At 41.0% G+C, this 17,170-nt stretch overlaps 1 protein-coding gene across 1 annotated transcript in view; it reads left to right on the top strand.

The window, feature by feature from the left end:
- The window catches only part of TACR2 (tachykinin receptor 2), a 34,475-nt gene that overhangs the window by 8,028 nt on the left and 9,277 nt on the right, over positions 1 to 17,170 (top strand). Inside the window, 5 exon segments of the mRNA XM_050960756.1 lie at positions 10,590 to 10,779; positions 10,781 to 10,917; positions 10,920 to 10,980; positions 15,372 to 15,490; positions 15,742 to 15,817. Coding sequence (XP_050816713.1) covers positions 10,590 to 10,779; positions 10,781 to 10,917; positions 10,920 to 10,980; positions 15,372 to 15,490; positions 15,742 to 15,817 — 583 coding nt within the window.

The following is a 17,170-nucleotide window of genomic DNA, read 5'->3' as shown; positions in this document are numbered from 1 at the left end:
CCAGTTACTTAGCCCAGGTCAGCTATGTTTTAGCATCACACCAACGATGACAGCGGTAGCCAATCCTATAGTAAATAACATGAAAACTTATGAAATAAGAAAAGGAAATTAAAGAGTTATTTATAAGGTTAAAGCAAGCAGACACACAAATAAGTTACAATCTTCGGGCATGTCTACACTGGCAGAGTTACAGCGCCAGCAGTTACAATGCCACTCAGAAAGCACTGAGAGGAAACTGTTGTTGTGTGTTCACACTTTCAGCTGCCTGTGCAATAGCGTGTTCACACTTGCAGAACTTGCAGCGGTATTCAGAGCGGTGCATTCTGGGGAGCTATCCCACAGAGCATTTCTTCCTTGTCTGCTGCTAAGAGTTGTGGGAAGACGGATGGGAGTCGCAGGGTATCCTAGGTCCTGTCCCAATGCCCCATGATGCTTTGCTTTGCATCCCAGCAATCCCTGTGAGTCCATCCACATTTGGCGCCATCTTTCAACAGTTTGTGTACTGCACTCCCTGCCTCTTTGGGCTGCAAGAATGGATCCTGAACCGTTGACCAGTATGCTGCTCGCTCTGACCAACACTTCACAAGTGGCAGTGGAATTATTCCTTAAACTACAAAGGCAAGAGAAGTGCTACATTGATCTCTCCATGCATAGTAGCTACGACACGAGGTTGCTTGTGGCATTCACGGAGGTGTTGACCACAGTGGAACGCTGCTTTTGGGCTCTGGAAACAAGCAGTGAGTGGTGGGATCATATCATGATGCACATCTGGGATGACGAGCAGTGGCTGCAGAACGTCAGAATGCAGAATGAGGAAAGCCACATTCATGGGACTGTGTGTTGAGCTCGCCCCAGCCCTGTGGCACAAAGACACAAGAATGGGAGCTGCCCTGCCGTTGGAGAAGCGCATGGCAATTGCACTGTGGAAGCTGGCTACTCCAGGCTGCTACTGATCAGTCACTAACCAGTTCAGACTGGGAAAGTGGACTTGTGTTGATTGAATAGCAGGGCTATTAATCACATCCTGTTCCGAAAGACTGTGACTCTGGGCAATGTGCATGATATTGTGGATGGCTTTGCACAAATGGGCTTCTCTAACTGCAGAGGGGCGATAGATAGCACGCACATTCCAATTCTAGCACCAGACCACCTAGCCACCCAGTACATTAATTGGAAGGGGTATTTCTCTATGGTTCTCCAGGCACTTTTGGATCACCGTGGGTGTTTCACAGACATTAACGCAGGCTGATCTGGAAAGGTGCATGACACATGCATCTTTCAGAACACTGGCCTTTTCAGGAAGTTACAAGCAAGGACTTGCTTCCCAGACCAGAAGAGCACCCTAGGGGAAGTCAAAATGCCCATTGTGCTCCTGGGAGACTCCGCCTACTGCCGTGGCTTATGAAGCCATATATGGGGCAATTTGATAGCAGCAAGGAGCAGTTCAACAACAGGCTGAGCAAGTGCAGAATGATTGTTGAGTGTGCTTTTGACCATTTAAAGGCCCTATGGCATTGCCTCTATGGGAAGCTAGACCTGGCCAATGACAATATTCCTATGCTGATAGCCACATGCTGTACGCTCCATAATATTTGTGAAGGGAAGGGTGAAAGCTTCACTCAGGCCTGGACCACAGAGGCTCAGTGCCTGGAGGCTGAGTTTGAACAGCCAGAGACCAGGGCTATTAGAGGGGCACAGTGGCAGGGCCATAAGGATCAGGGATGTCTTGAGGCAGCCTTTTGAAGCTGAAAGCCACTAATATTTGTTGCTATGCTTGGGAGTGCAGTCCTTGTAATGCTCGGAGGTGACTGTGATTGGTACAAATGATGCAATATGAAGGTTTAACAAAGTTGTCTGTTGCTTTGCAGGGCTCTGTTTGCTTTCAATTAGTAGAATAAAGCTTGCTTTCAAACCCACACAATTCTTTTATTAAAAAACAACAACTGGAGGAGAGAGTCAACCAACAAAAAAAATATAAAAAATCAGCAGTGAGAGGGATGGGGGAAGAGAATGTCCCAGGAGAAGGTGGGGTTCCAGGACAGTTAAAGATTTGTGTTTGTCCAGGGATCATACCCAAACTTCTCCTTTGGAGTACAATGCAGTGGATGCTGTACTTCAGCAGGGCCAAACTTCAGAGGGATGGGTGTTGAGTGCAGTGGGTAGTGGGAGTTCACAGTTCTGGACTGTGAGGGGGAGAAGTGGAATGTGAGGAGGAGAAGTGATAAGAGTGTGTTGGTGGGGTCGGGGGGGGTTAGTCCATGGGAAAGAGTTTTGCGACTGTGGCTGCAGGGGAGGGCGGGCATGGAGCTGCTCAGTTTGCAGAGCTAGTAGTGCCTAGAGCATGTCTGCTTGGCTCTCCATAACTTTTAAGAGCCACTCCGTGGCTTCATTCTGGCGTGCGGCATTCTCCTTTCTGTCCCTCTTCTCGCTGTCCTGCCACTTCTTCAATTCCTGTTTCTTGGCGGAGGAGTGCATCATAACATCATGCAGAAAGTCCTCCTTAGTTCTTCTTGGCCACTTTCTAATTCTGCGCAGCCGTTCAGCCACCGATAAAGAGGGAGGCTGGTTCTCAAGATCATCTCTGTGAAGTTTAAACACAACCTTTTTTCAGAAGCAGTATTGTTTGCAACACAGAGAACAGTGATTCAGTGATTTAAAACACAGCCAGTACTCACACACCTGTCACTAACTGGCTGACCCCAGGCAAGCACACATGAGCCACAAAACCCCTAAAATGGTGAGCAGCTGCAGGGGCAGAGAAAAGAGATCCTGCTTGCATGCACCTCTGAGGCATCCTCTGCCTCTGGGTCCCGCTTCCCCTCCACATCCTTGTCCAAGATTTCTTCTTCCTGGATTCCACTCTTGACTGGCAAGTGAGCCACTGAAGTATCCACGAAGGCTTTTGCAGTGGAGGTGGGGTTGCTGCTGAGTACTGAATCAGAGAATATCAGGGTTGGAAGGGACCTCAGAAGGTCATCTAGTCCAACTCCCTGCTCAAAGCAGGACCAATCCCCAATTTTTGCCCCTGATCCCTAAATGGCCTCCTCAAGGATTAAACTCACAACCCTGGGTTTAGCAGGCCAATGCTCAAATCACTGAGCTATCCCTCCCCTCCTCTTTATCTAGCTCTTTGTAGAACTGGAAGCTTGTGGGTGCAGCGCCAGAGTGGCGGTTTGCCTCCCTTGCCTTGTGGTAGGCATTCCGCAGCTCCTTCACTTTGCCCCTGCACTGCAGTGTGTCCCAGTCATGGCTCCTTTCTGTCATACATCATTAAATCTGCCCGTAGATATCATAATTCCTACGGCTGGAGCACAGCTGGGACTGGACAACCTCCTCTCCACAAATGCTGATGAGGTCCAGCAGTTCAGCATTGCTCCAAGCAGGGACTTGCCTGGTGCATGGAGCAGGCATGGCCACCTGGAAAGATGCGCTGACACCACTGCATGCATTACTGAGCAAACAGGAAAGGGACTTTCAAAATTCCAAAGGAATTTACGGGGTTGAGATGACGATTGGTCATCTGAGGGCAGGGCAGTAGAGTTCTAACCAATGACCAGAGAGGCAAGAACAGGCATCGTGGGACACCACCTGGAGGCCAATTGCAACACTGTAATGGACCACGATGTCTACATTGGCACTGCAGTGCTCCAGCCCCTGCACAGAAACCTATACGCCTCTCATTGGAGTGTTTTTCTTAAAGCATTGCAACTGCACAGTTTCTCTGCACTAAGTGGCTTGGTAGTGTGTACACCTTGGGAGTTACAGCGCAGAAATCTGCTTTACTGCACAGAAACTTGCCAGTGTAAACAGAGCCATAGGCTTCAAAAGGTAATATAACTTCTTTAATCAGATAGCTCTAGTGAAGCAGCTGGGGATCTCTTGCTTATCTATAGAAACACCTTGCCTCCCAACCCCAAGTCCAAGCAGCATAGAGATCCTTAGTTCCTTTGGTTTCAGGTTTTTATCCCCCTCCTGCCATCCATGTGCTCTCAGCTGACTGTAGGAGTCCACTTGCATGACTCAACTTCAGAGGGAGGAGAGCAGACCAACAATAAGAATCTTGATTCTTTTGTTGATGGTTTCTCAATCCCAGTGTAGGGAGTTTCCATCAGCCACATCCTGGTATTGATAGGTCTCCTCTTTCAGGACGGGTGTGTGTGTAACAATTTCTGTAGAAGAGCAGCTGTTCACACTAATTAATCTCTCTCTCCTGTGTAGCAATTCATACAGTCGCAGAGGCTCACAATACAATCACTCAAATATTACATTGCAATATGGAACACAGAAGTTACAACTAAGATCAATGCATGCAATTCACAAGCATTCAAAAGACTCTCAACAATAAATACTTTCTTGTAATTCAAATACCTATTTTATCAATATTAACTCACTGCAATTATGTCTCTTTTAGTGTCCAGCTGAGACGTGGGGACCTTTGCCTGAGCTAGCACCTGGTTTGCCAGTGTCACAATTTTGAAGTACTTTCTCCTCATTTAAATTGTCTCAATCTTACCCAGGTTAAGAATGAGCCAGCTACTTTCCAGCCAAATGCTTACTGTCTATTACACATATTGGGGCAATTGTGTCATGATATTGTCTGCTCCTGATGAGAAAGATATATATGGATGGACACCATTCACAGCCTATTGGCATTTGAGCTCATGATCTGATAGTTTTCTCTGCTAGCATGTCTTGAATGTGAATAGCCAAAAAGCTATGTTTAGGCTTGGAAGGATTAGATTTTTAACTGGTAAATGTCAATAAATGTCAGTTTCACTGTACACACACAAACTGATCAAAAATATTTCCATTGATGATCATTGAAATTTACAGTTAAGCAAAGTAAGAAACATGCTTCTTGAAAACTTTAGAGTTTGAGTTAAGGCTATTAACGTTGCATATTTTGACATATTATGGACTATTTACTTTAATGGTTATAAAGCTTTAACTTTCTGAATCTCAGTATATACTGTAATTAAATAATTATAGTCTGACCTCCTTCCATTATTTCCCACACCTGTCAAAATTTAAACTGATGATAAAAAATGCTTAAAACCCATAATTTTTCACAGTGAAAATTTAAATTGATAAAAATTGCAAAAATGCTTTAAAATCATCAATTGTCAAAATTATTTAAAAAAATTAAAATTGAATTCTGCCAAACCTACCTTCATTCAAGCCTTGTGGGACTCCACATGTAAGAACGTTCAAAGTGAAGAAGCAGCTGCCAGTCAAAGTCTTTGGGATTTGTCAAAAAGGAATAAACAGAATCAGTTTAACTTCATCCATCCCTGCTGTACAGCACAGGGATTGGCTGTGTTGAAAAGTCTAGTAATATCACCATGAGATTTTGGTGGAGGGAGGCGTTGCCTTCTCTTCATGGCTCAAGGTCATTGCTAGCACATATTCTGCATGGCACAATCTGTAAGGGCATCCAGCATAAGGAAATGATCAATGAGCTTTTCTGACCCCTTTGCCATCTGAGATAAAGCTTGCATGCCCTTACCATTTATGAAATGGCTCCTGGATATTGAGAGAGCTCCTGAAATATTATGGTCAAATTGCAGCTGGTCCTTTGCTAGTGAACATGTGTGGAAGAGGTCGTCAGGGGTCCTCATGACCTTGTCCCTAGTGCTGGCGCAGTTCAAGAATAAGGGGCAGTGTTAGTATTGTCAGATGCTCCAAAAGAGGTATGGGCATGGCCCCAACTTTTTCTATAATGGCTGATAGACTCAAGGGGAGGAGAACATGGTATTCCTCAAAAGGTTGTAGGAGCAGCCTATTAGAACACTGTGGTGGAGGGCACAGTGGTGCATAAGGGTTACAGGGCTCCCTTGCGTCTGCTATTTACACTTGCTCACCAAAGAGTCTCATGTAAGGTCTTTATTGTAAGTCTGTGTTGCACTGGACATTGTAATCTTTGCAAAATGTACATGCAGATAATATGTAAGGAGATTTTATATATATAGGGAATTATGTTCTTAAATCCTTGAAGTTAAAGACAGGTCACCCAGAGGTTCCACCAGACAGGAGGAAGGAGACACATATATTATGTGTATAGCATGTCTCTTAGAGTGGAAGTCTATTTGCATACTGAGTCAAATGCAAATGAAGAGATTGTGGGGACTCCATGAGAATAAATTAACAGGAAGAGGAAAGAGGTGACCAGTCAGGATGGGAAGGAGACAGTTTATAGGTGAAGAACAAAGGACTGGTCTAATATAGCTAGGGGGGTGCAGAGCAATGGCTTGGCTTCCTTCTTCTGGGGATACAAGCTGCCAGTGGGCTCGGTTTTAGGAAAGGATGGTCTCCGCCATCTTGTTGAAAACATTATGAGATGGCCTTTGTGTAAGCAGTACTTTATTAGACAAAAGGGCATCTTGTTAGATAAGTTCAGATTCTAGACTGCACGATATGATTTTGTTTTATATGTAACCATTTGTTTCCAGTATATCTACTTGCTATCTCTAGTATCTCTGAACTTTGTTAAATAAACTTGTTCTTGTTTTTGCTATAAACAAATCTAAGTGCTGTGTGTTAAGCAGAACTCTGTCCTTTGGTGTATCTGGTAAGCTATGGTGTACTGTTCCTTTGGGAACAGAGGATCTGGAAATTGAGTATCTAGTGCAACAGGGGCTGAGCACTTTAGGGAGACACTCAAAGAACTCAGGTGTTGGAGTGTGCCAGTTGTGTAACTGAAGCACTGCCTGGGCAGTGTTTGTGTTCCTTGTAGCTGATATAGTCAGGGATCTGATCCCTGGCATACAGACAAGGCTTCCTCATGCCAAGGGCAAGTGGTAGTGAAGTACCTCTGAGCCCTGGATATCATTGGAAAGCATCACACACAAACACATATGTACACACATCCCCCTGTTAGCAAAAACACTCTGCCTGTCCTCAGGATTTACCGGTAGTGCAGTGGCTCATATACTGACTTCCCCCCGGCACAACTCTGACTCAGACAGCCACAATCAAACTCTATTTTGCCACACCCAAGGTGGATTTCGACTAATAGGAGGTTAATGTTGCGAGGTCCTGCTTTTGTAACTGCTACATGTGCAAAGTTCTCACTGAAGTCAACAAGAGTTCAATGTGTGTAACAGCTATAGGAACAGACTCTACTTCCTGTAATATCTTGTATTATTTTTCCAGAACAGAAAACATGTAAGACACATGCTTCACGGCTCAACCACTAATCTTTTTACAAGCTGGCAGTTCTTTTTCTTGAGATAACCTCTAGGATTGTTACTTATTTAATACTGTTCAAGATTTAAACATTCTTGCAATGAAAATAAATAAATACTACTAATACTATCCAGCTGTTATGGCTCTTTTCATTAGTAGATCACAAACTGCTTTACAAAGGAAGTAAATATCATTATCCTCATTTTACAGTAAATTTTCAGTTCTTCTGAGAGGGACCTTCTTTGTGTTATAAATAATATACTAACCAGGAGGTTTTGGCTTCTTTGAAGAATTTAGATGCATGTTTTAAATTAATTACTACAGTTTTCAGTGCACAAGCCATGAGAACATTTGGCTCAGTTAAAAAAGAAAAAAAAAAAAAAAAACAATCTATACAACTGGCAGGACTCTTGTGTGATAATATAGGCACTATACAAATAGAAAATGAATGAGAAGGTGGGAGTGTACTAACGAGAGTAAAGATATGAGGCGGCTAAAATAATATGCTGAAGTGTTGACACAAGGATGGGTGTGATCAGGTTAAAAAGCTTTGTAATGGAGCATTATGTGAGCAGAAGTAGTCTTTTATCATGTTTGTGGAGCTTAATGAGAGAGACTGACACCCTGGTCACTTTAGAATTTCAAGTAATCCATATGGATTTGGTTTCATCTTGAAATTGCACTGTCTTCTAATCTTTTATTCTATTCTGCAATCTGTAGATACAATTAAGACAGCACTTTTCTGGGGTTTTGGGGGGGTTGTTTTTTTTTAAATCAGGAGAGAATCTTGCTCAGATTATCTTTGGAATTTAATGATACTACAGTCAGGCCATGAAAACCTTGTGGAATACTATTAACAGTTGAAACTATCTTGCAGAATAGATAAAAGTTATGCTGTATGGTCTGCAGAGAGTTGTGAGTTTCTAAGTTGTTTGGTGAGGTTTGAGTAGAACAGGTTTTTGAAAAACCTGGGAAGGGTGTGTAAAACTGTATAATAGGACATCTAAAAATGTATTGTTGTATATGTGTTCCTATAGAAGGAAAGGGAAGGAGTGAATTAAGGTAGATTTGAATATGAAGACAGAGTGATATTTTCTTGGGAATATAACAGATACATAGAACCTCAGAGTTATGAACACCAGAGTTACAAACCGACCTGTCAAGCACGCACTTCATTTTGAACTGGAAGTACACAATCAGGCAGCAGCAGAGACAAAAAAACAAACATATACAGTACAGTACTGTGTTAAATGTAAACTATTAAAAAATAAAGGGAAAACAGCATTTATCTTCTGCATAGTAAAGTTTCAAAGCTGTATTAAGTCAATGCTCAGTTGTCAACTTTTGAAAGAACCACCATGACATTTTGTTCAGTGTTACAAACATTTTAGAGTTATGAATAGCCTCCATTCCCAAGGTGTTCAGAACTCTGAGGTTCTACCATAACAGCACAAGGCCTGGTATGCATAGTTTGGTAAGCATTTATTTATCATAATTACACTTTTCCTTCATTCTGTCTCACAGAACACCTGCTTTAAAAATTTGCTGTGATCATGCAATGAGTTAAATGGAGGCTTTCTTCACATCTTAATGCAGTAAGAGAGAGATCATTTGATACTATATAGTTGGCTCTGCTGGTAAAAGAGATCATGAAATAATACCAACTGCTCCATTGCAGAGGAGCCTGAAAGGGGCATGTATGGAATCTCACAAACTATTATTGCTTGGATAGTATCATTATGACAATGTGGAACTCAAATGGAAAGTTTTTCTTTGCATTTCCCCACCGTAAATGATTATCCAAGGAAAGTGTATGCTGTGGAAGGACAGAAGGACAACAATTTCTACCTGCAGGCCTATTTACATCAAGGGGAGCAAAATTAGGCCAATGCTGAGCCCTCTTTAAAATCCCATCCTACACATGTTGTGCCTTAAGATTGAAGGGTTTTTTTGAGGCAGGACCTATGAAACACAATAAGCATATTGTCTCAGTGTATGTCTACAGTACTAGCGCTACAGCGGCAAAACTGTAGACACTACAGTGACAGAAAGTGTTTTTCCATTCTTGTAGTAAATGCACCCCTGCACGAGGGGACAGCTAGGTCAACACAAGATGTCTTCCATCACTCTAACAGCATCTACAGTGGGAGTTAGGTCGATCCAGCTACATCATACAGTGCAAGACATTTTTCACAGCCCTGAGTGATGTAGCTAGGTCAATCTAGGTTTTAGGTGTAGACCAGGTCTCAATAATGTAAAATATAAACCATTTAAAAAATATAAAGTACTGAACATTAAGATCAAGATCACTCCATATTAGGCAATAATGGATAGGTTTTATCCCAGCAGTGTCTGGGTTCATTCTGGAACTCCTATTTTACAGATGGGGAGCTAAGGCACAGAGAGGCTCAGTCGCACATGATGTCCCTAGTGGAGTAGAGAACTGAACCCAGGTCTCTCATACCCTAGGCTAGTGTCCATCAGAGAGAGATACCACCTTTCGCAAATTATTGTTCCCCTTGGCTAATTGTATTGAATTAACTTCCCATAACTGTTAACTTCCTTCTAATGTCTTCTGTAGATTTTTACTTTAGTATTGTTCACTTCCATTTACATCTGTAGTATTCCACTGGCCCATTTCTGCACTCCTTGAACACTGAAGTGCCCATTAATGTCAATGAGAGTTTTGGAAGCAAAAGGAATGCAGGATTAGTAAAATGCTACCATCCACATCTAGGGTTATAAAACTTGACAGGAATAGACTAATCTCAGAGATTATTTGAAGAACCCACACAGAAAAGTTTAAGCACCACCTCATGAAATTTCATTTGATGTCAAATTTGTTGTTTAGCTCTTGTATGCAGTAGACTCCACCTCCTCTCAAAAATCCTTTTAGACCTTGTAGAAAATTTATAAACAGAGAGATGACAACAAAATACCATCACTCCTACCACAGAGTCTTTGTATTTCTGTCATTCTCTAATATCAAGGATTCACTTTTCAGAACCAGAAGGATTTCCATTTGGATTAGAACTTTTGATGATTTGACACTTGCTTTAGATTTTCAGAGGTAAAAAAAAAGTAAAGAGATTCTCAACCACAGGTCTGGAATTGTTAAAAAAAAATACAAAAGAATCTCAAATCACCTTGGACTTCCTTTTTTTTTCCTTTTTCTTTTTTTTTTTTAATATCTTTTCAAATATGTCATAAATTAAAGGGCTGCGTAGCAGGTATTTCATATATAACATTTCCGCTTGGCACTATATTCTATTACTTGTAAAACAGGGCAAAAGGATGTCGTGTATTGAATTCTGATACATTTTGTTAATTACTTCTAATTATTATCTAAATAAGGAATTCAGAACACCAATGACTATTGTAAGAAATCATCAAATGCTAAACAGGTTTTCTACGTTTAAACTTGAACAATTCTTCGCGGGCTGACTCTCCTGAGGATGATGGCAATTGGACTGCAAGAACGTTTACCCAGCCTGGATGGCAAATAGCCCTTTGGGCTATCACTTATTCTTTCATAGTTACTACATCAGTTATTGGCAATGTGACTGTCATCTGGATTATTGTAGCACACAAAAAAGAGGAGTGTTACCAATTATTTTATTGTTAATTTGGCTCTTTCTGATCTACTTATAGCTGCTTTCAATACACTTTTCAATTTTATTTATGCCAGCCACAACGTCTGGTATTTTGGCAAGGAATTCTGCAGGTTTCAGAACTTTTTCCTATAACTGTAATGTTTGTGAGTATTTATTCCAGGACTGCAATTGCTGCTGACAGGTAAGAGATGCAATGGAAAGGTAAATAAAAAAAATTAAAGATAAAGGAATATTCTTTTATTGCAAGACTTTGATTATGGAACAGTTTCACAACTGGCCACTTCAGTGGTTTATTAACAAAAAGGATTAATATCTGCCTATTTACTGAGCGATTGGATGGTTAGGAGATTTGTAATGGGATATAGACCCTTTCACCTCTAGGTCACTGAGCTGACTCAAACCTGGGTTAATGTAATGAATGAAAGTGACTTTTATTTCTGAGTTTTGCTTTGTTTTAAATGTTAAATATCATAGAAGGTTCCTAAATCTTCATGTAAATAGAAATAATTTTTTTCACCCCAGAAAGATCCGTCATTTGTTTGGAGGTGGAATTTATATGATCTCTTACTGAAAATGTCATAATCCACAATGCTATTTCTGAATCAAGATGCAACAACAAAGAAAAGGCAAAGAAATATGCTTCAGATACTAAACTTAGCATCCACAAATTGTTAGGATTTATTATTCAAGAACAAAATTTAGATTATATTCATTGTGATTTTGAATGTCTTCAATAAGAGGCAATTTAATATTTTCAAAATGCTCCATTAGATTTGCAAAATTTATTTCACAACAGGAGCAGCTTGAAAGATTTTGGTACATTTATGGTCCACATGCTAAATGAGAACACTTTTCTTTACTAGGAAGTAGTCTAAATTCATTGGAAGTTATTTTTCCTTGTCTGCAAGAAAGGAAAAGGAGTGAAAGCAGGCTAAACTGACGTCCCAAATTCTCCAGACCTATTTGATCTTCTCCTTGATCCTTTTTCGATCAATCTTCTCCCCAATCTCCACCAGGCACTAGAAGCACCTTTATTCTTTCCCCTTCTACCTTCTCTGAGTTGACAATCTTCCCCAAGTCATTTCAAGGCAGTGACTCAGAGTCCACAGTTCAGGAAATATCTGGGTTTCACTGATTCTTCTCAATGGGACTGCAATGTTCTGACAGAAATTTTTTCTCCTATCAAACAAGGGCAACATATAAGTCTCCTGCCAACTGTCTCTGCCAGAAACATCGTTTATCTGCAAGGGTAAGACGTGTAGGGGACCCCGGAAGATATTGTCACGGTCTAGCTAGGGCCTGCGCTTTCTCAAGGAGAGGTTATTAGCGGACATAAGTTGCTAGCAGCTGCTGCTTCTAACCGGTTAGAACTGCCCTGTGTGGGAAGCCCCGGTGTTTTGGGGAACTGCAGAAAGTCCTTGGCCCGAGGCCAGGGGAGGCGGCCATTGCTGTTGGAAAGTCCCCCATTGCATATGTAGAGGCTGCTTTGCATGATATTAGCATGATGCTATAATTGCTATGGGCTGGAGCTTGCGCGTTGGACTTCACACTGACCGAGCTGTTCGGACGTTGGACTCCCCAAGCCAGTGGCAGCAACGCGTGGAGTCCCCGTTGCGGGTGTGTCACTTAACCTTCATTAAAGCCAATTAACTCACCTGTGTGTGTGGGCCTCATCCTTGCAGAGCATCCAGGCACGTAACAGACATGCTTCCCTCTGGAACCCTTCCAAAGGCATTATTTAATCAATCAATCACCAGGAGCTGCAGTACTATTCAGAAGTAGAGTAACTGTTGCAACACACTCAGTCCCCGCCAACCTTGTGTCAGAAAAATCAAGTTCAGGATAAACAGATTTGCTTGCATAATATCCTGCAAAATAAGTCATTATGTCCTTGCAGTACATTGCACATTCAATGTATGCTGAAAATTACACCTGAAAATAGAAACATGTCCTGATTAACAGTTACCAAATTTTAACAGAGAATGGTGCTGTTGATAATTAGCCCATAGTTAGTACAAATAGAAGTAAATATGATTTAAGAGGGAACAGTATTTTGATTTTAGAATTCAGACACAGGTTGCTTTTCTGGCTTTAAATCAAAGATTTTTGATAACTCTTATGTACATCCTTAGAACTTGTCAAAAAACACTTAAAAAAATACATTCCACCTCAGCCCATTCTCACCTGTATCTACTTTTACCCCTTAGGGATTCTTGGTAAAAATATCTATGAAGCTAAAACCTTTTTAGTCATATGGTAAGGTTCAAAAACAAAACTTGGCAGCTCTGCCTAACCATGTTTAGCTATCCTTTACTTGACCTTAAATAGATCTTGACACTGTCTCCTGGAAACAGAAAGATTCTGTTTCCATTTATTGTTATAGATGTTAATGTTTGCTCAAGCTCAGTTGTCTCACCTCGAGGAAACACACTAATTTAAAACAGTTTATCCTAAAGTAGCAAGCTAAAAGCGGCATGTCTAAAAGTCACTTACCTTACTGCTAGTCGTTACTATGGGGACAGACCCCAGTCATTTTGCCTTTGTCACAATGATTAGCATTGAGCTGTTTCTTTCTTGCCAGCCAAAGGATCTACTGATATTTCCAGCTGCACTGTATATAACAATACCTGTAGAACCTGCACAGTATCGCTAATGCAGACAAGCTACATGGAGGCCTTCAGGCAGAGGCGTATCAGTAGCTGGAGATTCAAAATTCCAGATATCAAGCCCCTCCAGGCTCCCTTGGAAAAGTTCATAAGCACATAATGTTCATACTACAGTTTGTGCAATTGATCCAGTTGTTTCGTCTGCATAGGGAGGAAGTCACACAGAGTGGGGCAGAATTGAAGCCTGTAGGGAGTGGGAGAAGAGAAAGAGAAGGGGACCTCAGGGATGTAGCAAGGAGGGAGGGAGAAGAAATCTCTAGATTTGGGATGAGTGTCTAAACTTGTTGGTGTTTATCTAAAACCATCATCTCACTAATCTGCTCTGCATTGCTGTAATACCTTCCTTAGATGCAACACTTGGTTCAATTTCAATTCCTCATTGACAGCTCAGGCAGTGCCATAATTGACGTTTATATTTCAGAATTGCTTTTCATTATGAGAAATGGAATAGAACACAGATAGATTCATAAACTTTTGTAAGCAAACACTTAGGTGATTGTTTACTGATTGACTCTTTCCTGGCCAGGGTCTAGCAAAGTATAACTTAATATACTGTAGACTAAAGCAGCAAAATATCACAGGAATTGTTCATTACTTCTCGATAAATAAGGCTCTGACAGATATGCAATATTTATGGTGCTTGTGTTCATGGATTCTTTATCGTGTCTATATTATATCAAGACCTGGACAGAATTCTCTTCAATAGCCAGACTTTCTTTGCTATGAAAACAAGGAAGTAATTGGAGTTTTCCACTCCAACTAGACTTTGAAACAACCATGATAAAGAATAAGGCAGATATGAATAATTAATTATATAGTCTCTAGGATACAACTGCATTTTTACACAGAGAAGTTAAAAACAAGGCATTGCTCTTCCAAGTAATTTTAGAGTCAGCTAGATACATGACATGATTGTTCTGAACAGGTGTGGGAGAAAAGGATCAACAGTATACCACTTAAACTGCTAATACAAGTGCTAGAGTGGTCACAGAAAGAGGAGGAGGGTGACACAAGGAGCTTCCAGTGCTAAAATCAACAATTCAGATCCATGACAAATAACTTGCAAGACCACAATCTGTGGCTGAGAATAAAATAGGAGGCTTTGGTGGAGACCCTGCTTTAATTTAATCTTCCTGGATAGCGGGAAATAGATTCCATGCAACAAAGCGGTATGTAACTCAAAGCTTTAATAGGAATAATATATATACACATCTGCTACTGAAAATGTGAATGCAATTCATGCTACCAAGATTCAGACCAACACACACACCACAGTTTCAGTACTTTTTTCTGGCTTCAGTGAGAGACAGCTGCACCAATGTAGCAAATCATTCTTGTGGACTGAGCTGGCTTTGCAATTATTCAGCTGGGCCTAACATCAGTTCCACAACAGCAGCACATTCAGCTGTCTTCCTTATTTAAGGTGGACTGTGTTCATTCATGGACAATAGTTCGTTTTAGTCTTTGCAGAAAGTTTCGTTTATCTTAGTTCATTCAAGCTTTCCAAATTAGTAAATTATAACATACAGCGAGGAAGCAGTAATTAAGATTAGAAGGAAGGAGGATCACTGCAAACTTATTATGCATGTACTCTTACACAAAAGAATAGCTCTCTATGAATATTATTGTACTAACTAAGACACTGTTGATACAAGGTATAAGAAGTTTCACACACAATAGTGCATTCCCTTGGGATAAACTAGCAGTGACTTGTTATAAAATGTTTTAATTTTTCTTTCCAGTGGAAGTTACTCAACCAAACCTAACAAAAAACCATGTATCAATTGAAATATGTAGTTTTGGTTATTTATTGACACATGATTTAGGATATTTTTGCCCTCATTATAATTTTTGACTAGTTTATTGGTACAACAATAACAATGATGTTACCACATTTTTCTCCTAGGTACATGGCTATAATTTATCCCTTTAAGCCCAAACTTTCTGCTGTGAGCACCAAAGTAATTATAGGAATAATATGATTGGTGGCTTTTGGACTCACCTTCCCGCAGTGCTTTTATGCTGGCTACATTTAGAATTTCAAAGCGCTGCCGCGGCAGCGCTTTGAAGTGTGAGTGTAGTCAGAGCGGCAGCGCTGGGAGAGAGCTCTCCCAGCGCTGCATGTAAACCACATCCCTTACGGGTGTAGCGTGCAGCTCCCAGCGCTGCTGCCCTGATTACACTGACGCTTTACAGCGCTGTATCTTGCAGCGCTCAGGGGGGGTGCTTTTTCACACCCCAGTTGCAGCACTGTAAAGTGTGAGTGTAGCCAAGGCCGATCATGATTGATAATGGAATGACTAAATGTATTGTTGCCTGGCCAGATGATGTTGGACGGAAGCATCAGCTCACGTAAGAACTCCTCAATTGTATAAAATAGAAATGAGAAATCTATACAGCATCACTTGAAAGTTTGCTGAAAGTTTTTCTAATTTCAGTACCCTTGGTTACAAGAGCTATAAGCAATAAGGAAGTAATATCCTTCTGACTCCATGAGGCAAAGGGGAGAACAACTATAACCTTAAGCACCCCTTGTTAGTCAGCAATAAAACAGCATTGCAACCTAGGAGAAGGCTGTTCATCTCCTTGATCAAAGAATGTGTGCTGTAAACCAGCTGATGTTGCAGAGGGAGACAATCAAGGTGATGGAAATGGGGGTTATATTGTGTGAATGTGATAAGAGAAAACTGAATATAAAGTGTGCTAAATAGACAATAAATCTTGGTTCCAGTGAATCCCCTGCACCCCGTGCTTCAGGCAGAAAGAACCCAAGTATTTTTATAATCTGATGACCATATAATTAGCTAAACATGTAATCTACTTTGATGTAGCAAATAAGTACAAAATGTCATAATTCCGAGAAGACACACATACGTAGCCTTTTGTGGTTAATACCAGAAGTGTGTGCCAAAGGCTTCGTGCATAATCCTTCTTTTACAGAGTTTATGTGAAAATGACATCTGCTTTAACTGAGTAAATCAGTTGTTCCCTCCCCATAAAAGGTGGTTGCTTAAAATAATCATACCAAGCATAACATTTATATTTTCCTTACATGAGATGAAGCTTGTTGGATAACATTAGATAGCGTTCTCATATACAGTCGAAGCAGATGCTGTTGGTTTTGGTGGTAGCGACAGCTGGGTAGCCTGCTTTGACAGTTGGTCTAAGTATTTATTTTTGTGTTTGTAAATCAAAAAACAATATAAATAATAATCTAAGTTTGAATGCCATTCACTTATCAAAACTTTACACAGAAAGATTCCTGGTTATCTTTCTTAAAAATCCAGCCACACTTGCTTTCAATACATTGAAATTTGAAGTACTTAAACCAACAAAATTCCCATTGACTTCAACAGGAGTTGGCATGATTAAGAAAAGACGGTTACTCACCTTTGTAACTGTTGTTCTTCGAGATGTGTTGCTCATATCCATTCCAGTTAGGTGTGTGCACCGCGCTTGCACACTCGTCGGAAAACTTTTACCCTAGCAACTCAGTGGGCCGGCAGGTCACCCCCTAGAGTGGCGCCGTCATGGTGCTCGATATATACCCCTGCCGGCCCACCCGCTCCTCAGTTCCTTCTTGCCGGCTACTCCGACAGTGGGGAAGGAGGGCGGGTGTGGAATGGATATGAGCAACACATCTCGAAGAACAACAGTTACAAAGGTGAGTAACCGTCTTTTCTTCTTCGAGTGATTGCTCATATC

This window comes from Gopherus flavomarginatus, chromosome 6, assembly GCF_025201925.1.
Source record: "Gopherus flavomarginatus isolate rGopFla2 chromosome 6, rGopFla2.mat.asm, whole genome shotgun sequence".
NCBI lineage: Eukaryota > Metazoa > Chordata > Testudines > Testudinidae > Gopherus > Gopherus flavomarginatus.
This window is presented reverse-complemented; position numbering and strand designations above follow the sequence as displayed.